Source organism: Xenopus tropicalis, chromosome 3 (genome assembly GCF_000004195.4).
Source record: "Xenopus tropicalis strain Nigerian chromosome 3, UCB_Xtro_10.0, whole genome shotgun sequence".
Lineage (NCBI taxonomy): Eukaryota > Metazoa > Chordata > Amphibia > Anura > Pipidae > Xenopus > Xenopus tropicalis.
Genome location: NC_030679.2, coordinates 78,317,203 through 78,338,450, shown reverse-complemented (window position 1 = coordinate 78,338,450; position 21,248 = coordinate 78,317,203). Strand labels below are relative to the sequence as shown.

General features: G+C 39.6%; 1 protein-coding gene across 1 annotated transcript; it reads right to left on the bottom strand.

Annotated features, from left to right (window-relative positions):
* Positions 1-255: 255 nt before the first annotated feature.
* rsbn1l (round spermatid basic protein 1 like) lies at positions 256-20,922 on the bottom strand. Its single transcript, NM_001017304.2, is given in 8 exon segments — positions 256-1,325; positions 4,232-4,340; positions 4,726-4,893; positions 7,706-7,848; positions 8,654-8,791; positions 10,812-11,446; positions 12,786-12,890; positions 20,427-20,922. Coding segments are annotated over 8 exon segments (2,346 nt in total). The 5' UTR covers positions 20,869-20,922; the 3' UTR covers positions 256-719.
* Positions 20,923-21,248: the final 326 nt, after the last annotated feature.

Here is a 21,248-nt window from a genome sequence, read left to right as displayed (position 1 = left end):
CTTCAGGAAGACTTGTTCATGTAATTTACACCCTTGGGGTCAGAACCGGAGTATACCATGAGATATCTTCATCAGTACACAACATCGAGAAGATATACTTACAAATACAGCTGCATTTGGCCAGTTTTTAAAATAACATGTTATCTTTGTTTTTAGCAACCCGTTCAGGAAATGTCTTATTTGAAACAAATGTAAATACGAAGAGATCTTCATTTATTTGCACCACTGTACCCTGCCCCAGAAAAAAACTGAATGCATTGATATGAACCTTTATTAGGCGGCTCACATTTAAGTATAAATCACACTAAAAATCTTTAAAAAAAGCTATTTACACTACAGTGCTGACACATTTAAAATGAAAAATTGATATAAATAAGCTCTATGGAAAAGCCTGGAATTGTCAAAAAGAATTCTGGCTCATCTTACAAAAAATATATATATATGTTAATGTCAGCTCTATTCTAGAACCTACAACTCAAAATTTATTTTGAGAATCCTTTATGTTAAACCTGCAGTGTTTACAGTGCATCTGGCCCTAAGTGCTTTGATATTTCACAGTTATGGACAGGCACTGAGGAATGTTACATCGCTACATACCTATATTCTGTAACAGACTACAGAACAAGTAAACACTTGCCCTGCAATTCAATTTTTTACATTATTATTATTATTAGATCATGAAGGATAAAAACAAGAATTTAAATTTGTATGTACAAAGTTTAGCACATGTTTTCCTCCTCTGTTCGAATGACTGAATTTGTTAGTATATGTTGCCTTGTGTCCTTTGGAGTAACATGCCGGTCTGCAAAGTCCTGGTTAATGAGTTCCAGAGTAGATTCCATTTCATTCTTTACTGGTGTATCAGTGGTATAGTCAGTTTTTGTTTCAAAAGTATGACATTCAGTAGGTGCTGGGGAGATTGTTGGAAGATTTATATTGCCACATTCCTCGCTGGTTTGGAGAGGATATGTTTGTTCATGTTTTATTTGTGGTGGTTTTTGCTTGGGGTCTTTGAACTGTACATTACATGTATAAGTGCTAGAAGAATATAATGTTTTATCTCTTCTTTCAATGTCTGCCTTGGTTTCTTTCCCTGATTCTGTTTCTTCCAAGTTATCACTGTTCTGCGTAGCTGCAGACTCTGGGTAGTACATCTTAAGTCGAATATGCCAGGCTAAACTACACACAGCTGAAACAGTCTTGAACTGATGGACCACGTTTCTTGGAATAAAGTAGATGTCATCATCATAGAGCTGTATTCGGGCATATCGAATGCCTTCCCTTCGCAGCTGATTTAGTTTTGCATCATCAACCCACTGGACACACTTAAAAATAGAATAAAAAGAAGGTAATGAAACAACTGCAATAATCAGCATTAGAAACCCCCTTTCAACCATCTTAAAGTGGACCTGTCACCCAGACATAAAAAGCTGAATAATAAAAGTCATTTTCAAGTTAAACATGAAACCCAAATTCCTTTTTTTAAATAACACATCCATACCCATTATAAAGGCTTTGGAAAATCCCAGCTGTCAGTCATATATTGCCTGCCCTGCCTCTTTGCCTTAGGCATAGAGGCAGGGCAGACAATACCTTTCCAATTACAATACAATACAATAGCTTTCCATTCAGCACTTCCTAGATGTCACTGCACTTCACACTTTTCCCCTCCCTCCCCATCACCTAATTATGTAGCCAGTGCATGGGTATGGGCATCTGGTCCTCCAACAAGATTTTGGTGTGATGCAAAGCTTTCCTTACTAACAGTGTACACAAAATGGCAGCTGCCTGCTTGCTGTGATTGAATAGTTCCAAGATCGAAGAAAACAAGATTTATACTATCTGTATAGTGTAAATAAAGTTTATTTTGCTCAACTAACATGATAGAAAAGAATTTGGAGTTTTTTCTTAGGGTGACCGGTCCCCTTTAATCGTAGACATGTATGCTATTTGTTCCAAGAATGAATTCTGTAGGGCTACAAATTTTGTCATTTTATTACTTATCTTTGTACCAAGACCCTTCTGATTTTCACATTGAAACTACTTTCTGGATAATTGGGTAAATTGGAACCTAGCAACCAGATAGCCGCCCACTAATATTTTTAGGATATTGTCCCATAGCAAAGTATGAGGACAGTATATGTTGTAAATTATTTTATATTAAATATTTATATTAAACTCCTGATTACAAACAAAGGAAATGTCTGTAAGACACTTAAAGGGGATCTAAAAAACAAAAATGAATTTATTCAAACTTTTTCAGAGTAGTCCTCTGAGAATTTTTATAATTTACATTTCAATTTTTAGGTATATCAGCACAGTATTAGACAGTTTTATACTGCTAGGAAGGCTTTAGTTCAACAGCTTTTTGGAGGCCCAGAGTCAGTGACTAACAATCTATGCGCTTTTTACATACTTCCTGGATCTGGTTAACCCTTGGGTTGCTGACTTTCAGTTGAGCTAAAAGCCTGCTATTAGCAGTCTAAAAATTCAAATATCTCAGAAACCACTAAAAACAGAAAATAAATGTATTTTGCAAGAGTGCTCAAAGAAGCTCCCCGAGTACAATCCATTCTTTGGATTTAGATCTCCATTAGTCCTGTGACTGCTTAAAGTGGACCTGTCACCCAGGCATAAAAAGCTGTATAATAAAAGTCCTTTTCAAATAAAACATGAAACCCAAATTCATTTTTATAAAAAAGCATTTAAAAATCCCAGCTGTCAATCATATATTGCTTGCCCCGACTCTATCACTGCACATCTCACTTTTCCCCCCCTCCTCATCATCTAATTGTGTAGCCAGTGCATGGGCCTGCACATCTGATACCCCATTCTAGCACAGAAACAAGATTTTGGGGTGATACAAAGCTTGCCTTCATAACAGTGTCCACAAAATGGCAGCTGCCTGCTTGCTGTGATTGAGTAATTCCAAGACGGAAGGAAACAAGATTTATATTATTTATATAGAGCAAGTTTATTTTGCTCAACTAAGAATATAGAAAATAAGTTGGAGTTATTTCTTAGGGTGACAGGTCCCCTTTAAAGGGGAAGAGCCAGTTATCTAAATTATGCAACCCTTTTAGCCCATCTATGCTGCAATCATACCAAACAACTTTACCAATGTGAAAGAATGTCCAGGAGAAAATATTGCAATCAGTCCTCTAGAGAGCAATGCATGTTAGAAAGGGTCAGATTCTATTACCTTCTCTCATTACAATTTTGTGGTAAATGCTGTTTGGGAGCTTGGACAGCAAGCCAATATCTGAATGAATAGATTTAGGCTGTTTTAAACACTTGCTTAAACAATACACGGTTATATAAAAACCAGATGTGGTAACAAAATCAGCTGCATTTAGGCCTAGTAGCTGGCTGTGAATATATTAGTAAATATGCTATACAGATAATTGTGTTGTTATCCCCAATTTTCTTAGGCCAAAATGTGGTAAAGGAACAGTAACACAAATATTTCAGTTTTAATATATGCCTTCTAAATACTATTATTAAAATATGTAAAAATTGCATCATCATAAGTGGTTCTTGAAAGATTTATGTTACAACTGATTTACTGGGTAAACCTTCACAAGGCGATAATGGGACTCCTTGTCTTCCGGTCTAATTGGGGGTCCTTTTTTGGAGTAATTTATGGTTTTGTAGGGAGAGGGATGGGGGACAGAGCGTTTCTACTTGACAGCTAAGACTGCCTGCCTGTAACAACGGATCGCTATCTAAGCCTGCACGGAAGCTTGCTACAAGAGTTGGAGGAGATCTGCTGCCTGAGTTCAATAAATTAATGGAAAGGTTAATTTTCAAGAAAACCACTTATACTTTTGTAATTTTTCAATGATATATTTTCCAATAACAGTATTTTAAAAAGATATTTTAAATATTAAAAAATTGTGTTACAGTTCCTTTAAAGCAGTTGCCCTTACAGAGCTCTTCCTAGCAAGCCAGGTATAGAAGCAAAGTCTTCTGTACTTCTGTAAATCAGGCATTTTTAAAAGAAAATTACCAAATAAATGAAAGAATCTACAACTCTTCTTTTTTTCCTACCTAGATTTTACTTACTATTCAGGTATATGATAGGTGAATACTGATGATAGCAAACAGACAGTTTGTCTAAAAAGCTATTTGAAAGATTGTGTGTTTTTATTACTTGTGGCTCTGAGCTCTTCTTTCTTTTCATACAGATTATCTAATATATTGAAGAAATAAAACGTAACAATCCACTTACCTGGGACAGTGGAGGTTCATGCAAGTCTAACTGCAGTCTTTGCACAACTTCTAAAAAATCTTCAGCATGAAAGCAAATTACATCTTTGGTAATTCGGGGATTTTCATTCCTGTATTGTAAGAGAAACACAATATTTATAATTAAAAAGTCTCTTATGCTGGAGAAAAAAACCCACTTAGCACATTTGTTTGTGTTGAAGGCTTAAAGAAAACCTGTAAAGCTAAAATAAATCTGAATTTTAATCTGCTCATGCATAGAAAAATATACTGTAACTATATCATATATATTTTTTATATATTTTTTTTTTTTTTTTTTTTATGTTAGAAAGGAGGGGTTTGTTGTTTTGACGTTATGGATTATGCAAGGAGTACCCCAGTACACAATATAAAGCCAAAACATATCAAAATTACTTTTGGCTATTTTGTTATTTGCTGGATTTTAATGTAATCTTCTTCTCCTCATGATCTGAAACAAAGAATAAATACAGAACTTACCATTCTACACAATGCACAGCCTTTAACACCCCTACAGCTGCTGTGGTCTCTCTCTCAAAGCCTTGACCTATGTGATCTGCATGTGCTCTTGTCCGATCTTCAAACAACATCTCCCGAGGCTCACTAGCTCGAGGTAGGTACTGCAGGTTTTTTATTTCATTGGTAGTTCTGACAGATTTAAAGGAAAATAAAACTGAATTTCTTAAACGAGACATATGTTAAAATTAAGAATGTGCCAATGCATAATACTCATCTAAATATAGAAGGAATGTGCTTAAAAAAAAAAAAAAAAAGTCGCGTTTCGGACTGATTTATTGAGAAATTCACCCAAATCCAACTAGTCCTGCCAATTTTTTCCAGTTCCTGCTGGTTGAATTCTCTGGATGTGTGGGGGAGCCTCCGACACTCAGTACACTGCACTGTAGAATAGGAACCAATCAGCCATTAGATTGACCTGATCGGGAACTGCAGCCTCTCTTTGCTTGTGTGACTGCAGGGCTGTGATTGGCTACTCCCCTCCTACTGTGCTTCTGGCAGGGACCGCTAGGACACACCCACCCTTCATTTGAAACAGGGACAGAGACCTGATAGGATCTATAGGGAGCTCCAATGAAGGAGCCATTTTTACAGAAAGTATTAATTTTTTAGAGCAAAGTAAAACCAGGACCATCTATTATTTATAATTGCCTACAAGATTATGTTTTTTTCATTTATACAATGTCTCCTTTAAAAATGTCATTCATTAAAAAAAAAACAAAAAAAAAAAACTATGGATGTATTATTTGCTTATAAAGCAGCAATTTAGGCGAGTTGGCATTCATAACATAAGCAACTCTCTTCCTCTGAATGTGAAATTAACTTCTTGACATCTTTGCATGAGATGTTGAGTAATTTTCAGCATCCAACTGAACAAGTGTTTTTTACCCAAAGCTAAATACATTGGCCTGCAAGCTTCTCTGTGGCTGCACTGAAATTCCTTGTCCTATACAAATTCTAACTTTACTGAATGAGTGCTTAGATGTCTACAACAATAACCGACTGCCTGAACTATACAGTGTTCCTTTACAGTTTGTGACCCTTTTCAATATTTCTGTTTAAATGTTTTTGGTAACAGTTAATCAGTACTGCTCATTAACCTGAAGAAAATTTAGCACATTCCTTCTTAAAAACAGATTAATCTAGGCCAGGGCTGTCCAACCTTTGTGCAAGATTTAAATTGTATCAGTATTTAGATGAACTGGCCCCTGCATGGTTCACACCTCAGATTCAGGCTGTAAACCCCTGTATTGTTTAAAAATGTAATCCCCTGTGTTGGTCACACCTTTTAATCCCTGCGTTGTTCACACCTCAGACTCAAACTGTAAGCCGCCTCAGTCAGACAGACTGTAGGAGCAGTGACAGCATTGTGTCACTGTATGCTGCCTGGCACACACAGGCAGCATAGGGAAGGCAGAGTATGGCACACATAGGCAGCATAGGGCAGGCAGAGTATGGCACACACAGGCAGTACTCTGCCTGCCCTATGCTGCCTGTGTGTGCCATACTATGCCTGCCCTGCCCGTGTGCCATACTCTGCCTGCCCTATGCCGCCTGTGGGAGGAAAACCTGACATTGGTTTGTTGTGGAAGTTTGTTAGCATTTGGAAAAAGTCATTATAGGGTCCTTAGGGCAGCGTTTTTCAACCACTGTTCCGCGGCACACTAGTGTGCCGCGAGATGTTGCCTGGTGTGCCGTAGGCAGGGCACCAATGTACTAGGGGGGCACGCTCTTGGCACCAATGTACTAGGGGGGCACTGCTGCTGGGCACCAATGTACTAGGGGGGCACTGCTGCTGGGCACCAATGTACTAGGGGGGCACTGCTGCTGGGCACCAGTGTACTAGGGGGGCACTGCTCTTGGCACCAATGTACTAGGGGGGCACTGCTGCTGGGCACCAATGTACTAGGGGGGCACTGCTCTTGGCACCAATGTACTAGGGGGCACTGCTGCTGGGCACCAATGTACTAGGGGGGCACTGCTCTTGGCACCAATGTACTAGGGGGGCACTGCTGCTGGGCACCAATGTACTAGGGGGGCACTGCTGCTGGGCACAGAGTTAAATTTTTTAACATTTTCTAATGGTGGTGTGCCTCGTGATTTTTTTCATGAAACAAGTGTGCCTTTGCCCAAAAAAGGTTGAAAAACACTGCCTTAGGGTGTGTAATTATATGCTGGGGGTTGTTGTGCTATCCACAGGGGAGGAGTCGTCATTTGGATTTAAGGGTGTGTCTTAATATAGCATAATATAATTCTTTCACATATGAATGAAGGGTGATATCTCTACACCAACCATTGGGTTTTTGCTGTGTTGCCACCATTAATGTGGGTATGGTCTTAAAAGCTGTTGTGATCACATGGGTATGATTTAAAGTGGGTGAGGTTTAAAAAAAGGGGGAGGGGTCAAAATTGGCTTCTATTATCGGCCCTTCACCGTGTATGCCAGAAAAAATCCAGCCCTCTGCACCACAGGAATTGGACAGCACTGATCTAGGCCATTCCAAGATCTTCTGCTTTAACCAGTCTTTGGTAGATTAAAGCTGGCCATACACGCACCGATACTATCGTACGAAACATCGTCAGATCGCCACGTGTGTGGCCACCTTAACTTGTGTTTAGGGTCATTTCTTGGCTGCATGACCCACTTTCTCTTGAGCTTGTCTCCAACACACAATCTGCCTTGGTGGATTGGTGTAGTCCAAACTTATTATATGAATAGTTTGGAAAAGTTTTCCAGCCTAGAAGAAACTGTAACTGCTTTTTTATTTTCTTGGAGGTCCTCAGAAATCTTCTTTGTTTGAGCTATGACAGACTTTACAAACCTGTGTAGTTAAGATCATTCTTAGAGACCCAGCTTTATTTAAAGAACAAACACCTAACTCTAATATCCCCTTAAAAAGAACTGAGAATCCTTTTGACAAAAAAAAAAAAATGTGTTACTTACCTTTTCCTTTTGAAGGGTGACTTTGGCATATCAGCCACAGGAATCATCTGCTCCCCTGGGCGCACCCACATAATGGGACCATCATCACTCTCTTTTCGACTTTTTAGCTGCAGGCTTGAACATGTTCCCCAAGGCAAAGTGCGCTATAAATGAATGCAGTTACAGTTTATGACTGATCTTTCCTCCATCTACAAACAACCAAAAAAGTAAAAACTCACACAAAATTAAATGGATGATATACACTTTTGCTTAAAGAATGTACAATAATAATGCTTATGTTAATACGTGTCTCATAATTCTAGGGAGAATCCATAAGCAAAAAAAACCTAAATTTTTTAACATTCTGTATCATGGTTCTATTAAGCATAAAAAGGAAGATTTCCAACTCCAACAGTTTAGATGTGTTTGTACCTGCTCAAATCAGATTAAAACTAAATATCTGCTATTTCTGAAAAAATGCATAGTTTAAACATTATCAGTCAATTATTCCATTTGGGAGAACAAAAGCCGAAATAGTGCTGTGCAAGGTACGGATCATTGAAATATAATATCTGCAGGAAATATTATCTTACAGAAATGGAAGAGCTTTGTTTTTATTAGTTTGAAGAAATCTACAGCATATTATTTCTCAAAGTTGTAACATCTGTAAAGAGCTGTAAAGGATAAGGAAAGTTAAAAATCAAATGGTGAGCCAATAGGTTAGAACCCCCGAAATATTAATTAATGGGGCCCATTGTGTGTAACTTTAGCCAAAAAGCCTATATACATCTCTTGCTACTAGGATTTATATTTTTTTTTAATGGAGCTTTTGTCTAGTTTGCTTTTTGAGTGAATGTTTAACTGAATGAAAAAACAAACAAATAATAGATTCAAACTTAAGGGAGATATTTGCCCAATGCTCTCTAAAACTCCAATGGTTTCTGCTTAAACACACAAAAAAACTCTTACCTTTAAGAAAGGAGAGGTTTCCAACATGTCCAAGAATTCTGGAAAATAATCTCCAACTTCCTCATCGACTGCTCCAACTAGACTGATCTGCCTCATTGCTCCAGCTCTGTATGTACCATGGGAATAGGTTCTCTTTACCTAAACGTATTTAATAATATAAATTCAGTTAACTGGACACCTAATATATGTGCAAGGTAATTTTGGTGGCAATGACAGACTGTGCCTCCCTTGCATTTTTGCCTTACAATCACTTGCCAGAGACAATTGAAGAGGCATCTAATTTTAGTGCCAAATCTCATTTAAACCAACCAATCACTCTTTATGAAAAACAGCCTGTCTGGCTAGATTTAGATGTTAATCATTGTTTAAGTCCCAGATGATTAGAGAAGTAAATATGGTTTAAAGAAATACAAGCTGGTAACTTTACCTTAAGGGCTCTGGCACACGGGGAGATTAGTCGCCCGCGACAAATCTCCCTGTTCGCGGGCGACTAATCTCCCCGAGTTGCCATCACCTGCCATCCCACCAGCGAAAGTGGATGGCACACGCGGCGGCGCGATTTCGGGAAATCGCCGAAAAAGTCTCGCGAGGCAACTTCGGCGATTTGCCGAAATCGTGCTGCCGTGTGTGCCGTGAGCCAGAGCCCTTAACTGTATCTCACACACCTTTTCTAGGTATGGATAAAAGCATACAGAGAGCCCACTATTTCAAGATTACTGGCATAATATAGGTTTCTAGATTAAATCTTTTATATAGATTTTTTGCAAACTTTCTTTTGTTATTAACCTCTCTTCCTTCCTGATTTTTTTTTTTTATCAGCATTTCTTTTATACTCTGCCCCACTCTAATTTTTGCCATATACTATGTGCCACTCCCCCACCTTTCCTCCATTCCTGTTTTGCTATTCTCTCCTACATTTTTCCTCTCTCCATGTGACTTGTGAATTTCTCTGTATTACAGTCTCCTCCCACCCAACAAAGCATTTTTCCACCTCCGTTTCCCAACATTCCCAGGTGCCATACTATTCTCATTAATACAATAAACCATTGTTCCTTTTGCCCCTGCCTCACATTTGATATCTATGGTGACGCATGAAAACTTATTTTCAAAGCTAAATGTTAAACAGAGACGCCTTATCTGGAAAACCCCAAGTCCTAAGCATTCTGGATAACAGGTCCCAGACCTATATCATCTAAAAATAGTTGGCTCTATGACTGAATATGCAGGGTTTGCTTACACAAAGATGCCTGTAGACAGAGCATAAAGGAAAACCTTCTGTGTGAAAAAAAGAAAATTCCTTATTTATATTTTTTTATTTTGCAACTACTTTATCCTTTTTGGGCTTTTTACAAAACATTAGGTTTCATTGTTGTCAATTACTTTTGGGCTTATATATCAATTTTCGAGTTTGTTTTCCTAAATCAAACTCGCATACTGAACACTTGCTTATTTATTATTAAATAAATAAGCAAAGAAAAACCCACATTCTTCGACTTTGCTTGACTTTGCCTGGGACAACTCGCATTAACTTCTATCTCACAAGCTTTTAGTTTTTACATTCACGGTTTCATGTTTTTTGCAATTAATACCAGACATCTTTTGCCGATTAAGTTAAAGCTTAATCTTTCAAAAGAACCAACCTCTTTTGAGGTTACAGTCTCCATACATGCAGGATTTCTGAGAGTTACACTTTAGATTTTTGTATGTGCTGGAGTCGGTTATTTGAGTTAGCTCTAATATATCTGCTAGTAAAAGGGAGTCCACAAAAAAGTTATCAATCAAAATCTGACCCCAATTTCTGCATGAGTTGAAAATGAAAGGTGACAGATTGCAGAGAGGGGAGTACTTGATTATTTCAAGAACAATACACAATTTGTAATTGATTATATTTACAAAGTTTCTTATTTCCATTAAAGTTTAAATTAAATTTTCATTTTCACAATAGTTCCCCTTTAAACCAAAATAGCCAAAGTCTGCCTAGTGTTTTCACTCCTCCATACAGTTCTAAAGGTACAGAAATACAATAGCTTCAGTCTGTTTGCTGGATTCCTTGCTTATTGTTGTTAACGTTCTGCATTGATTTCTAAACTTCCTTCCTACCTCTCTACAGGACTAAGTAAAAATATTTGATAAAAATCAAGACTTAAACATTGCTTACCTGAGCATGAAAATTAGAAATGGTTGTTGTTTCAATGTCCTTCTTCCCCAAAATTTCCATTTTGACTGGTGAATTTGGGAAATTAAATGAAAAATAGTCTAGGAAATCTGGCAAATATGTAGCAGCCCCATGTACAATCCCCATAACATAGAAAGCTGCACAGTTCTCATTTTCACTAAAAACCAGAGTCACAAATTCCTCAGAAAACCTTTCCATCTCCACAGGAGACAGTTGAGAGAGTTCACTGCTATAGGCATGGATCAAAGATGCTCCACCATTAGGCTGATGCTCGATGTGAATAAGGTGCTTGAACTCTAAAGAATCCAAACACTTGAGTTTGTGCTCAACACGGGGCTCCTTTAATGAAACAAATGGAATTTCCTTTTCGACTTTCACCTTCTTTACCTCTGTCTTTCCAAGTAAACCCATAAAATAGACGTCTTTTTCAACTTTGGCTTCCTTAAATTGATTATTTTCAGCATCAGAGACCAAGCCTGAGCAGATGGTCTGAATTGATTTACTATGCATTTTAGGATGCTTTCTTTTCTCGCCTTCTTTGTGTTTCTTTTTCTTTTTCTTCTTCACTTTTTTAATTTGTAGATCTTCGGCATTTGGCCTTGGCTTCTCATTTGTTCCTAAAAATAATTGTGAAACAGAAAAATCACACTTTCTAGGAGATATAAAGTAAGAGTACCAAAAACCAATGCAAGAACCAATGACAAAACAAGGATGTTCCCACCAATATCATCCACCCAGAAAGCAACATCTAATACAAAGTGCTCCAGGCAGAAGTGAGCAACAACATTTTGCTGACCGTGACATACCATGGCGTACTTAATACTCACTAGACAAGGCATACAATAACAACATCATACATTTAAAGCGTTATCAACCAATATCTAAGGAATCTTTTACTAATGGAAATCGATTTGTCAGCTTAGTGAGCCAAAATGCAGCATTGAATTGGGGTAGTTAAAGGGCAAATATTCCCACTTTTGAGTAAAAGCTTAATGAATACAGCTTATGCTAAACATACCTTTTGGCTATGGTTTTAATAAATATCCATAGTTTTGTGTTCTTCTATTAAAAATGGCAAAGCCAATTTGTCAGATAATGTACTTTTCAAAAATATATGGTTTCCTAGGATCAACTTACTGTAAAGTGCTCTAATGACATTAAAAACGCAGACAGGAATATTTTGCTGTAGCCAGGAAAATTTATATGCACGGTTTTCATTTTGGGGAACCTATATGCCACATAATTCTAAGACCACATAGCCTAATCACAGCTCAAATGTGGCATCAAGCTGTTGTGAAGACACTTGCATTCATATTTATGATTTTTTTTTTTTTTTACTAAAAAGTATGTGGAGAGATAAGATATGATAAAGTGCAAGCTTTGAGGTGAATTAATTTATCAGTGTTTTTATATCAGGCTTTTTATAGTCAACTTATTTTTAGGGGTATTTTAGTCTTGTGGAAATAATCTAGGCTAAAAAAGCATAACAAGTGACACTAGCTTTATATCATATATTCCAGTATGGAAGCCCTGTGCCATTTTAAGAGACTAATGAAACTCCAGCATTACAATACAATGTAACACTGAGACTCCTTGTATAGATTAGAGAGATTTTTAATTTATGATTTGATGTATAAACTCTATGCCGAATACTTTCTATAGTGGTTTTTCAACATTTTGAACTTTCTTATAGACCATGATCCATTAGGGTACTGCTTTACTTATTATGAAGCAAGCAATAAGACTGCTGCTACTTATTTAGGGCTGCAAATATGGCAAGAAATGCATCATTGCAGCTGGTGGTTAATGGCCCAGTGTATTACTAAGAAAATAAATGCAATATAAGGCTAGAGCTTAAACTGGGTACATTTTAGTTTTATAAAATCCATTTCATTCTTTTTAGAAAAAAAAAATCTCACTAAAATGATAGAAAAGTGCTAAGAATGCAAAACTTACCTTTTTGTAGCAATTTAACCTCTCCATTTTCCTTTTTGATTTCATTCATTAATTTATGCTTCTTTTTTTCTTTTTGTTTCTCCTTGTCTTTTATTTTGATTTCATCTTAAAAAGTACAAAACATTACAATGTAAATACTAGAAACAAAATCACATCAGTCTAGCAACTAAAAAAAATACAACCTTCGTAGCTGAAATATTAGATATTATCAATAAGCTTTTGTTACTTAACTGAACGATGGGTGCAGCCAGAAAAAGGGAGGGCCTGAAATGCAGGTGTGGGAAAGATTAGCATGCTAGATGTTTCTTTATTGGTTTGATGTATAATGTACTTGCAAATAAAATCTTTAGGCTAATGTCCCACAGAAGGGAATTAGTCGCCTGCGATACACCTCGGACAACTAACTGCTCTGAATTGCCTTTCCACCGGCAATTCTGTAAGTAGAGTTAAAAACACAGGAGTTGCAAACTAAGGGAATTTAAAACAAGGTACTAAGTTTGCATTTTTTCCCAAGTCTTTTCACCTATTTCTGTTTAACTGTTCCTGTAACTGGGAGAATGAGTGGTAGCAACATTGAAGGTCTGACAGTGCACAGCCTGCCACATGTATGCAGTTGTGGAACAACAATTCCAAAGTGCATACCTCTGTTGTGGATGTGAGCGAATAGCCACTTTAGAGGCTCGCGTTAGAGCACTAGAGGAACAAGTTGCAACACTGCGTTCAATTGACAATCTTGAGAGAAGTCTCTTGCTTACTGAACAAGAGCTAGCGGGGTCAGATAGTATGGGTGGAGGGGAGCAACGAAAGGATGATAGGGCAGTAAGCTGGGTGACAGACAATCTAGTGTGGGGAAAAGGAAGGCTGCTCCAGGGTTTGCGCATCCCAACAGATTTGCCAGATTGTGTGAAGAAGATGGGAGTGTGAACTCTGGACTGGCGGTTCTAGATGAGGCTGATCTCTCTAACAGCCGGGAGACCAGTTTCTCGAGTAGTGGTGGGGAGGAGAGCAGAGCTAGGCCTAAACAGATGGTGGTTATAGGGGATTCAATCATTAGGAAAGCGGACAGGGTAATCTGTCGAGCGGATCGCTTCAACTGAACAGTTTGCCGTCTTCCTGGTGCCAGGGTTTGGCATGTGGTTGATCGGGTTGACAAATTATTGGGAGGGGCTGGGCATGACACGGCTGTCTTGGTACATATTGGTACTAACGACAAAATGAACAGTAGGTGGGGGACCTTAAAGAGTGAGTTCAGGGATCTAGGCTCTAAGATTAAGGAAAGGTCCTCCAATGTAATTTTTTCGGAAATTTTGCCGGTGCCACGTGCAAGTTTAGGGAGACAGCGGGAGCTTAGGGAGCTAAATGCGTGGCTAAAGTCTTGGTGTAGGAAGGAAGGGTTTGGGTTCCTAGAGCAATGGGCTAACTTTTCTTTGGGGTACAATCTATACAGCCGTGACGGATTGCACCTTAATGGAAGGGGGTCCGTTGTGCTAGGGGAGAGAATGGTTAAGAGGCTGGAGGAGTGTTTAAACTAGACAAGAGGGGGGGGGTGAGCTAGAGTTCTATAGGAAAGCTAGTGTAGACGGGACAGTGGGACTAGCAAGGGGTTGTGGGGGAGGAGTGAGGGGGACATATATTTTATCAGATAAGGAGCTTCCGTTACAAAGAAAACAGTCTAATATTTGCCTTAGCTCCAACGCTCCGTTAGCTAATGTAAACATCAGAGGGAGAAGTAGTAATCTCCGCTGCATGCTGGCTAATGCGCGAAGCTTGTCGGGTAAATTAGGGGAGCTGCAGGCTATTGCATGTATTGAAAATTATGATTTAATTGGTATTACTGAGACCTGGTGGGATGAAAAATGCGACTGGGCCGTGAATTTAAATGGTTATGCACTTTTTAGGAGGGACAGAGAGATTAAAAAGGGTGGAGGGGTTTGTCTTTATATAAAGTCATATTTAAAGCCATGTAATAAAGACACCAATGAAAATGTTGAATCTCTTTGGGTAGAAATTTCAGTAGGGCTGAAGGTCACAAAGAAAATGATCATTGGTGTATGCTATAAACCACCCCGTATAGATGAGGGAGATGAGATCCAGCTATTGTTGCAAATGGAAAAGGCTTCACAACTGGGTCAAGTTGTTATTATGGGGGACTTTAATTATCCGGATATTGACTGGAGTAATGGGGTGGCTAAGTCAGAAAAAGCTAGTAGGTTTGTAAATATGCTAAATGACAACCTTTTATTTCAGGCGGTTCAAGAACCTACTAGGAATGACTATTTTGGACCTGGTAATATCTAATAATACTTAACTCATCTCTAACATTTGTGTGGGTGAGCATTTGGGGAACAGTGATCACAACATGGTCTCCTCTGAGATAATGCTGCAGAGACAGCTCTATAAGGGAGGAACTAAAATGCTTGATTTTAGACGTGCAGACTTTGCCAGTATAAGGGCATCTCTGCAATGTGTCAACTGGGAAAGGCTTTTCATAGGGTTAGACACAGAAGGAAAATGGAACATCTTTAAAACATTGCTTTGCAGGTATACACAACAGTATATATCTCCTTGTAAGCAAGGAGAGGCATCGCAAAGCAAAACCTTTATGAATAAAAGTGTTAGTGTCGAGGTTGGTAAGAGAAAATGTGCTTTTAAAGCATACAAGTTAGCTGGGACAGTGGAAACTTTAATCAGGTACACGGAAGCAAATAAAGCATGCAAAAAAGCTATCAGGCAAGCTAAAATAGAGATGGAAAGGGATATTGCAGCTAGGAGTAAAAAGAATCCAAAATTATTTGTTAATTATGTGAATAGTAAAAAAATGAAGCAAGAAGGGGTGGGAACCTTATTATCACGGGGGGGGGGGGGGGTAAGTTGGTTGATGAGAACGGGGAAAAAGCAGAAATTTTGAACTCTTATTTTTCATCTGTCTATACATCTGAGGAGCCACCTAATGAAGGCTTCCCTTTTAATATGCCTAGTTCTAGTAATTTAGCTACTGACGCATGGGTCACTCGGGAGGAAATTCAAAAGAGACTTGTAAAGATAAACATGTAAAGAGAACATGTAAAGATAAACAATAGTCCAGGACCGGATGGGACTCATCCCAGGGTATTAAATGAGCTGAGCGCTGTGATTGCCAAGCCTCTTCACATAATTTCTCAGGATTCGTTGAGGTCTGGCATGGTGCCGAGAGACTGGCGAATTGCTAATGTGGTGCAGTTATTTAAAAAGGGATCCCGTTCTCAGCCTGAAAACTATAGGCCTGTTAGTCTGACATCAGTAGTAGGAAAACTTTTGGAAGGGGTAATAAGGGATAGGGTACTTGAATACATTTTTGTTCACAATACTATAAAGTTTGTGCCTACATGGTTTTATGCATAACAGATCTTGCCAGACTAATTTAGTCGCCTTTTATGAGGAGGTGAGCAGGAACCTCGATGCTGGAATGGCAGTTGATGTCATCTACTTGGACTTTGCTAAAGCTTTTGATACAGTACCTCACAGAAGGTTAATGATCAAATTGAGGAATATTGGCCTAGAACATAATATTTGTAATTGGATAGAGAACTGGCTGAAGGATAGATTACAAAGAGTGGTGGTAAATGGAACATTTTCTAACTGGACCAGTGTGGTTAGTGGAGTACCGCAGGGGTCAGTCCTTGGTCCTTTGCTTTTTAACTTGTTTATTAATGACCTGGAGGTGGGCATAGACAGTGCTGTTTATTTTTGCTGATGACACTAAATTGTGCAAAACTATAAGTTCCATGCAGGATGCTGCTGCCTTGCAGAGCGATTTGAAAAAATTGGAAAACTGGGCAGCAAACTGGAAAATTAGGTTCAATGTTGCAGTTAGGCACTTTGGTAGAAATAATATAAATGCGAACTATCTACTGAATGGTAGTTTGTTGGGGGGTATCCTTAATGGAGAAGGATCTAGGGGTTTTTATAGATAAGTTGTCTAATTCCAGGCAGTGTCATTCTGTGGCTACTAAAGCAAATAAAGTGCCGTCTTGTATAAAAAAGGGCATTGACTCAAGGGATGAAAACATAATGTTGCCTCTTTATAGGTCCCTGGTAAGGCCTCACCTTGAGTATGCAGTGCAGTTTTGGGCTCCAGTCCTTAAGAAGGATATTAATGAGTTGGAGAGAGTGCAGAGACGTGCAACTAAACTGGTAGGTAAAGGGGATGGAAGATTTAAGCTATGAAGTTAGACTGTCGAGGTTGGGGTTGTTTTGTCTGGAAAAGAGGCGCTTGGGAGGGGACACGATTACTCTGTATCAGTACATTAGAGGGGATCATAGGCAGATAGGGGATGTTCTTTTTTTTCCATAAAAACGATCAACGCACCAGAGGTCACCCCTTTAGATTAGAGGAATGGAGCTTCCATTTGAAGCAGCGTAGGTGGTTTTTCACGGTGAGGGCAGCGAGGTTGTGGAATGCCCTTCCTAGTGATGTGGTAATGGCAGATTCTGTTAATGCCTTTAAGAGGGGCCTGGATAAGTTTTTGAACAAGCAGAATATCCAAGGCTATTGTGATACTAATATCTACAGTTAGTATTAGTGGTTGTATATATATATATATAGTTTATGTATGCGAGTGTATAGATTGGTAGGTGTGGGTTGTGTGTGCTGGGTTAACTTGGATGGGTTGAACTTGATGGACTCTTTCTTTTTTTTTCAACCCTATGTAACTATGTAAGTTTAAGTGAATCAACAGAAATTACATCACTAAGCACCAATTATATCTAATCACTAAGCACTTTTTATAAGGATATAATTTACAGGATATTCATGACTCTTGCGTATTATATAGATTATATGCCCCTCCCAAAGAAGACAGTTATATTTCAATTACATATATACTTGTAAGCATAATATACAGCTACCAGGACACTTTTTATATGTTGTGTTATGTGAAGTCACAGAATGTGGAATTTTTAATCTTTCTAAACTAATAAAATTATGCACAACTATTTAAGCCCTTTCCACCAACAAGGATAAAACTGGTTACAAACATGCATCATCTTTGCCCCTATGAACTAAATGCACATATTTAGTTCATTCCCAGTAGTGATGCTGGTCAACAAATACAGTGGCTTGCAAAAGTATTCGGGCCCCCTTGAGCTTTTCCACATTTTGTCACATTACAGCCACAAACATGAATCAATTTTATTGGAATTCCACGTGAAAGACCAATACAAAGTGGTGTACACGTGAGAAGTGGAACGAAAATCATACATGATTCCAAACATTTTTTTACAAATAAATAACTGCAAAGTGGGGTGTGCATAATTATTCAGCCCCCTGAGTCAATACTTTGTAGAACCACCTTTTGCTGCAATTACAGCGGCCAGTCTTTTAGGGTATGTCTCTTCCAGCTTTGCACATCTAGAGACTGAAATCCTTGCCCATTCTTCTTTGCAAAACAGCTCCAGCTCAGTCAGAAATCAGATGGACAGCGTTTGTGAACAGCAGTTTTCAGATCTTGCCACAGATTCTCGATTGGATTTAGATCGGGACTTTGACTGGGCCATTCTAACACATGGATGTGTTTTGTTTTAAACCATTCCATTGTTGCCCTGGCTTTATGTTTAGGGTCATTGTCCTGCTGGAAGGTGAACCTCCGCCCCAGTCTCAAGTCTTTTGCAGACTCCAAGAGGTTTTCCTCCAAGATTGCCCTGTATTTGGCTCCATCCATCTTCCCATCAACTCTGACCAGCTTCCCTGTCCCTGCTGGAGAGAAGCACCCCCAGAGCATGATGCTGCCACCACCATATTTGACAGTGGGGATGGTGTGTTCAGAGTGATGTGCAGTGTTAGTTTTCCGCCACACATAGCGTTTTGCATTTTGGCCAAAAAGTTCCATTTTGGTCTCATCTGACCAGAGCACCTTCTTCCACATGTTTGCTGTGTCCCCCACATGGGCTTGTGGCAAACTGCAAATGGGACTTCTTATGGTTTTCTGTTAATAACAATGGCTTTCTTCTTGCCACTCTTCCATAAAGGCCAACTTTGTGCAGTGCACGACTAATAGTTGTCCTATGGACAGATTCCCCCACCTGAGCTGTAGATCTCTGCAGCTCGTCCAGAGTCACCATGGGCCTCTTGGCTGCATTTCTGATCAGCGCTCTCCTTGTTCGGCCTGTGAGTTTAGGTGGACGGCCTTGTATTGGTAGGTTTACACAGTTGTGCCATACTCCTTCCATTTCTGAATGATCGCTTGAACAGTGCTCCGTGGGATGTTCAAGGCTTTGGAAATCTTTTTGTAGCCTAAGCCTGCTTTAAATTTCTCAATAACTTTATCCCTGACCTGTCTGGTGTGTTCTTTGGACTTCATGGTGTTGATGCTCCCAATATTCTCTTAGACAACCTCTGAGGCCGTCACAGAGCAGCTGTATTTGTACTGACATTAGATTACACACAGGTGCACTCTATTTAGTCATTAGCACTCATCAGGCAATGTCTATGGGCAACTGACTGCACTGAGACCAAAGGGGGCTGAATAATTACGCACACCCCACTTTGCAGTTATTTATTTGTAAAAAATTTTGGAATTATGTATGATTTTCGTTCCACTTCTCACGAATTCTTTTGCAAGCCACTGTAGATGACCCAAAAAACCCCAGACCCGACCTGGTGAGCCTTTACTTACACACAACCCTCTGATGTTTTAAAAAGGGTATAGAGAAGTACATATATTAGTAACGGGGATAGAGTTGGAATCAAAAGGGCACTGAAGTTGCGGGTAGGGTGGGGCCATGACAGAATTCTGCCTGCCTACCACCCACCCACCAAAATAGTGGTACGCCAACATGAACCAAGGGTTTTCAGGCCAGCCTGCATCAATAGTTCCCAGATACAACTTCAGGTTCAGCCTCTTTAAGCAGGGATACTTAATTGGGTCAAGACCCAAAAAGAGGCCACCATTTTAAGGTGGGTCTCCATTATCTCAGTAAATTCAGAGTACGCATGGGTAAATTGTTGCAGTGGCAACGCAATATCATATTGTACTCAAAGAGTATTTACTTAGGTGAATGTACAAGAAACGGGCACATTTGTGGTGAATTCAATGTAAGCAGTATTTTTTAGTCATCGAATTAAAATTATAATAGAGAAGTAAATGAGAGACGCTTGTATGCACTGACAACTGAAAGTGATACTGAAGGGATGGAGAACATGTGATTTTCCAGTTGCCTTAGCGTCCCATGACAGCCAATAGTGGGCAGCGGGACTTATAGATCAGCACACAGATAAAGAAAAGTCATTGAAGATATCACAGATATTCAGCCTGCAGGTAGGAGAGCAGTACAAGGAAAGTATGGTTATTACAAAAAACCTTTTACATGGTAGAAACAAAACGATTTTTTCCAACGGGTATGTACAGAAGTCCACAAGTGCATCAATCCATAGCAACCAATCAACAGTGATTTGTAAAGGGCAGCCAGGAAACTGCTGATGCCACTAGTGCACTTGCATGCTACCGTAAGTACATCCATATGCCTCGGAATGAAATGCATGCTTCCATTGCTAATTGCACAGAGGAAGCTGAGCAGACTACGGGCACAATGTAAGCTCAAAGGCTGCATTAAGCAGAGCCAAGTGGCTCATAGAGAAGAATGGAAAGATGCTCATGTACTCACTTCTGACAGCGGTGACCGGGGAAGCTGCAGGGAGACAGGGGATCCCCGCAGTTTTCACCTCTCCGTTCTCCTCTCCGCCCCCTTCCCGCCGCCTCTTCTTTTCCTTATCCCGCTTTTCCCGGGGTTTTGTTGGCTTCTCAGTCTTTCCGGGATTGCCAAGGCATAGGCTGCTGCTGCTGCTGGCTCCCTGTGGAAAGTTCCATGTTACGGAACTGCTATGGCCCGGTCCTCCCTTGCTATTCCCGCCTCCTCCTTCGCCATTCACACGCTTCGGCTTCAAACATTTATCATCAGTCCGAATTTTTTTGAGCGGGTGCAGATCAGAGGACGAAGTAGAAGAAAGCAACGCTGGAGATTTCACTAGAATAACGTCTCTTGGTTTCGGGGGCTGCTCCTGTTTTTCAGCTGGCGCAGCACCTATACTAGTCCACAGCTCCGCCATTTTGGGCTCCTGCTATGCCCAGACTCCGCCACCGAGCTGCCAAAGAGTAGTGGGCGGTGCCACTGAGCTATCCAATGCCACGGCAAGGTTGGATCTCTGTATGATCTTCAGTAGCCAATGACCGTGCAGCTGGGATGAGGCAGTATAATTACGTAGTGTAGAAATCGGAAAGACACATGGGAACGGGGTCCATTTTGTTAGTGTTGCCGCGGACGGCAGGTGTGAGGGAATCGCTCACAGAGATATGCGAGAGGAAGATGGAGGGCGTGCCAAGATAGGGGCGTGATGGGGTTTGCGAAAGTGCTGTAGGTCGTAATCGGTGAAAGCTCGGAACATGTATCTTTCATGAGTGTAGTTGTGTTAGCCTTTTAGCGCTGATT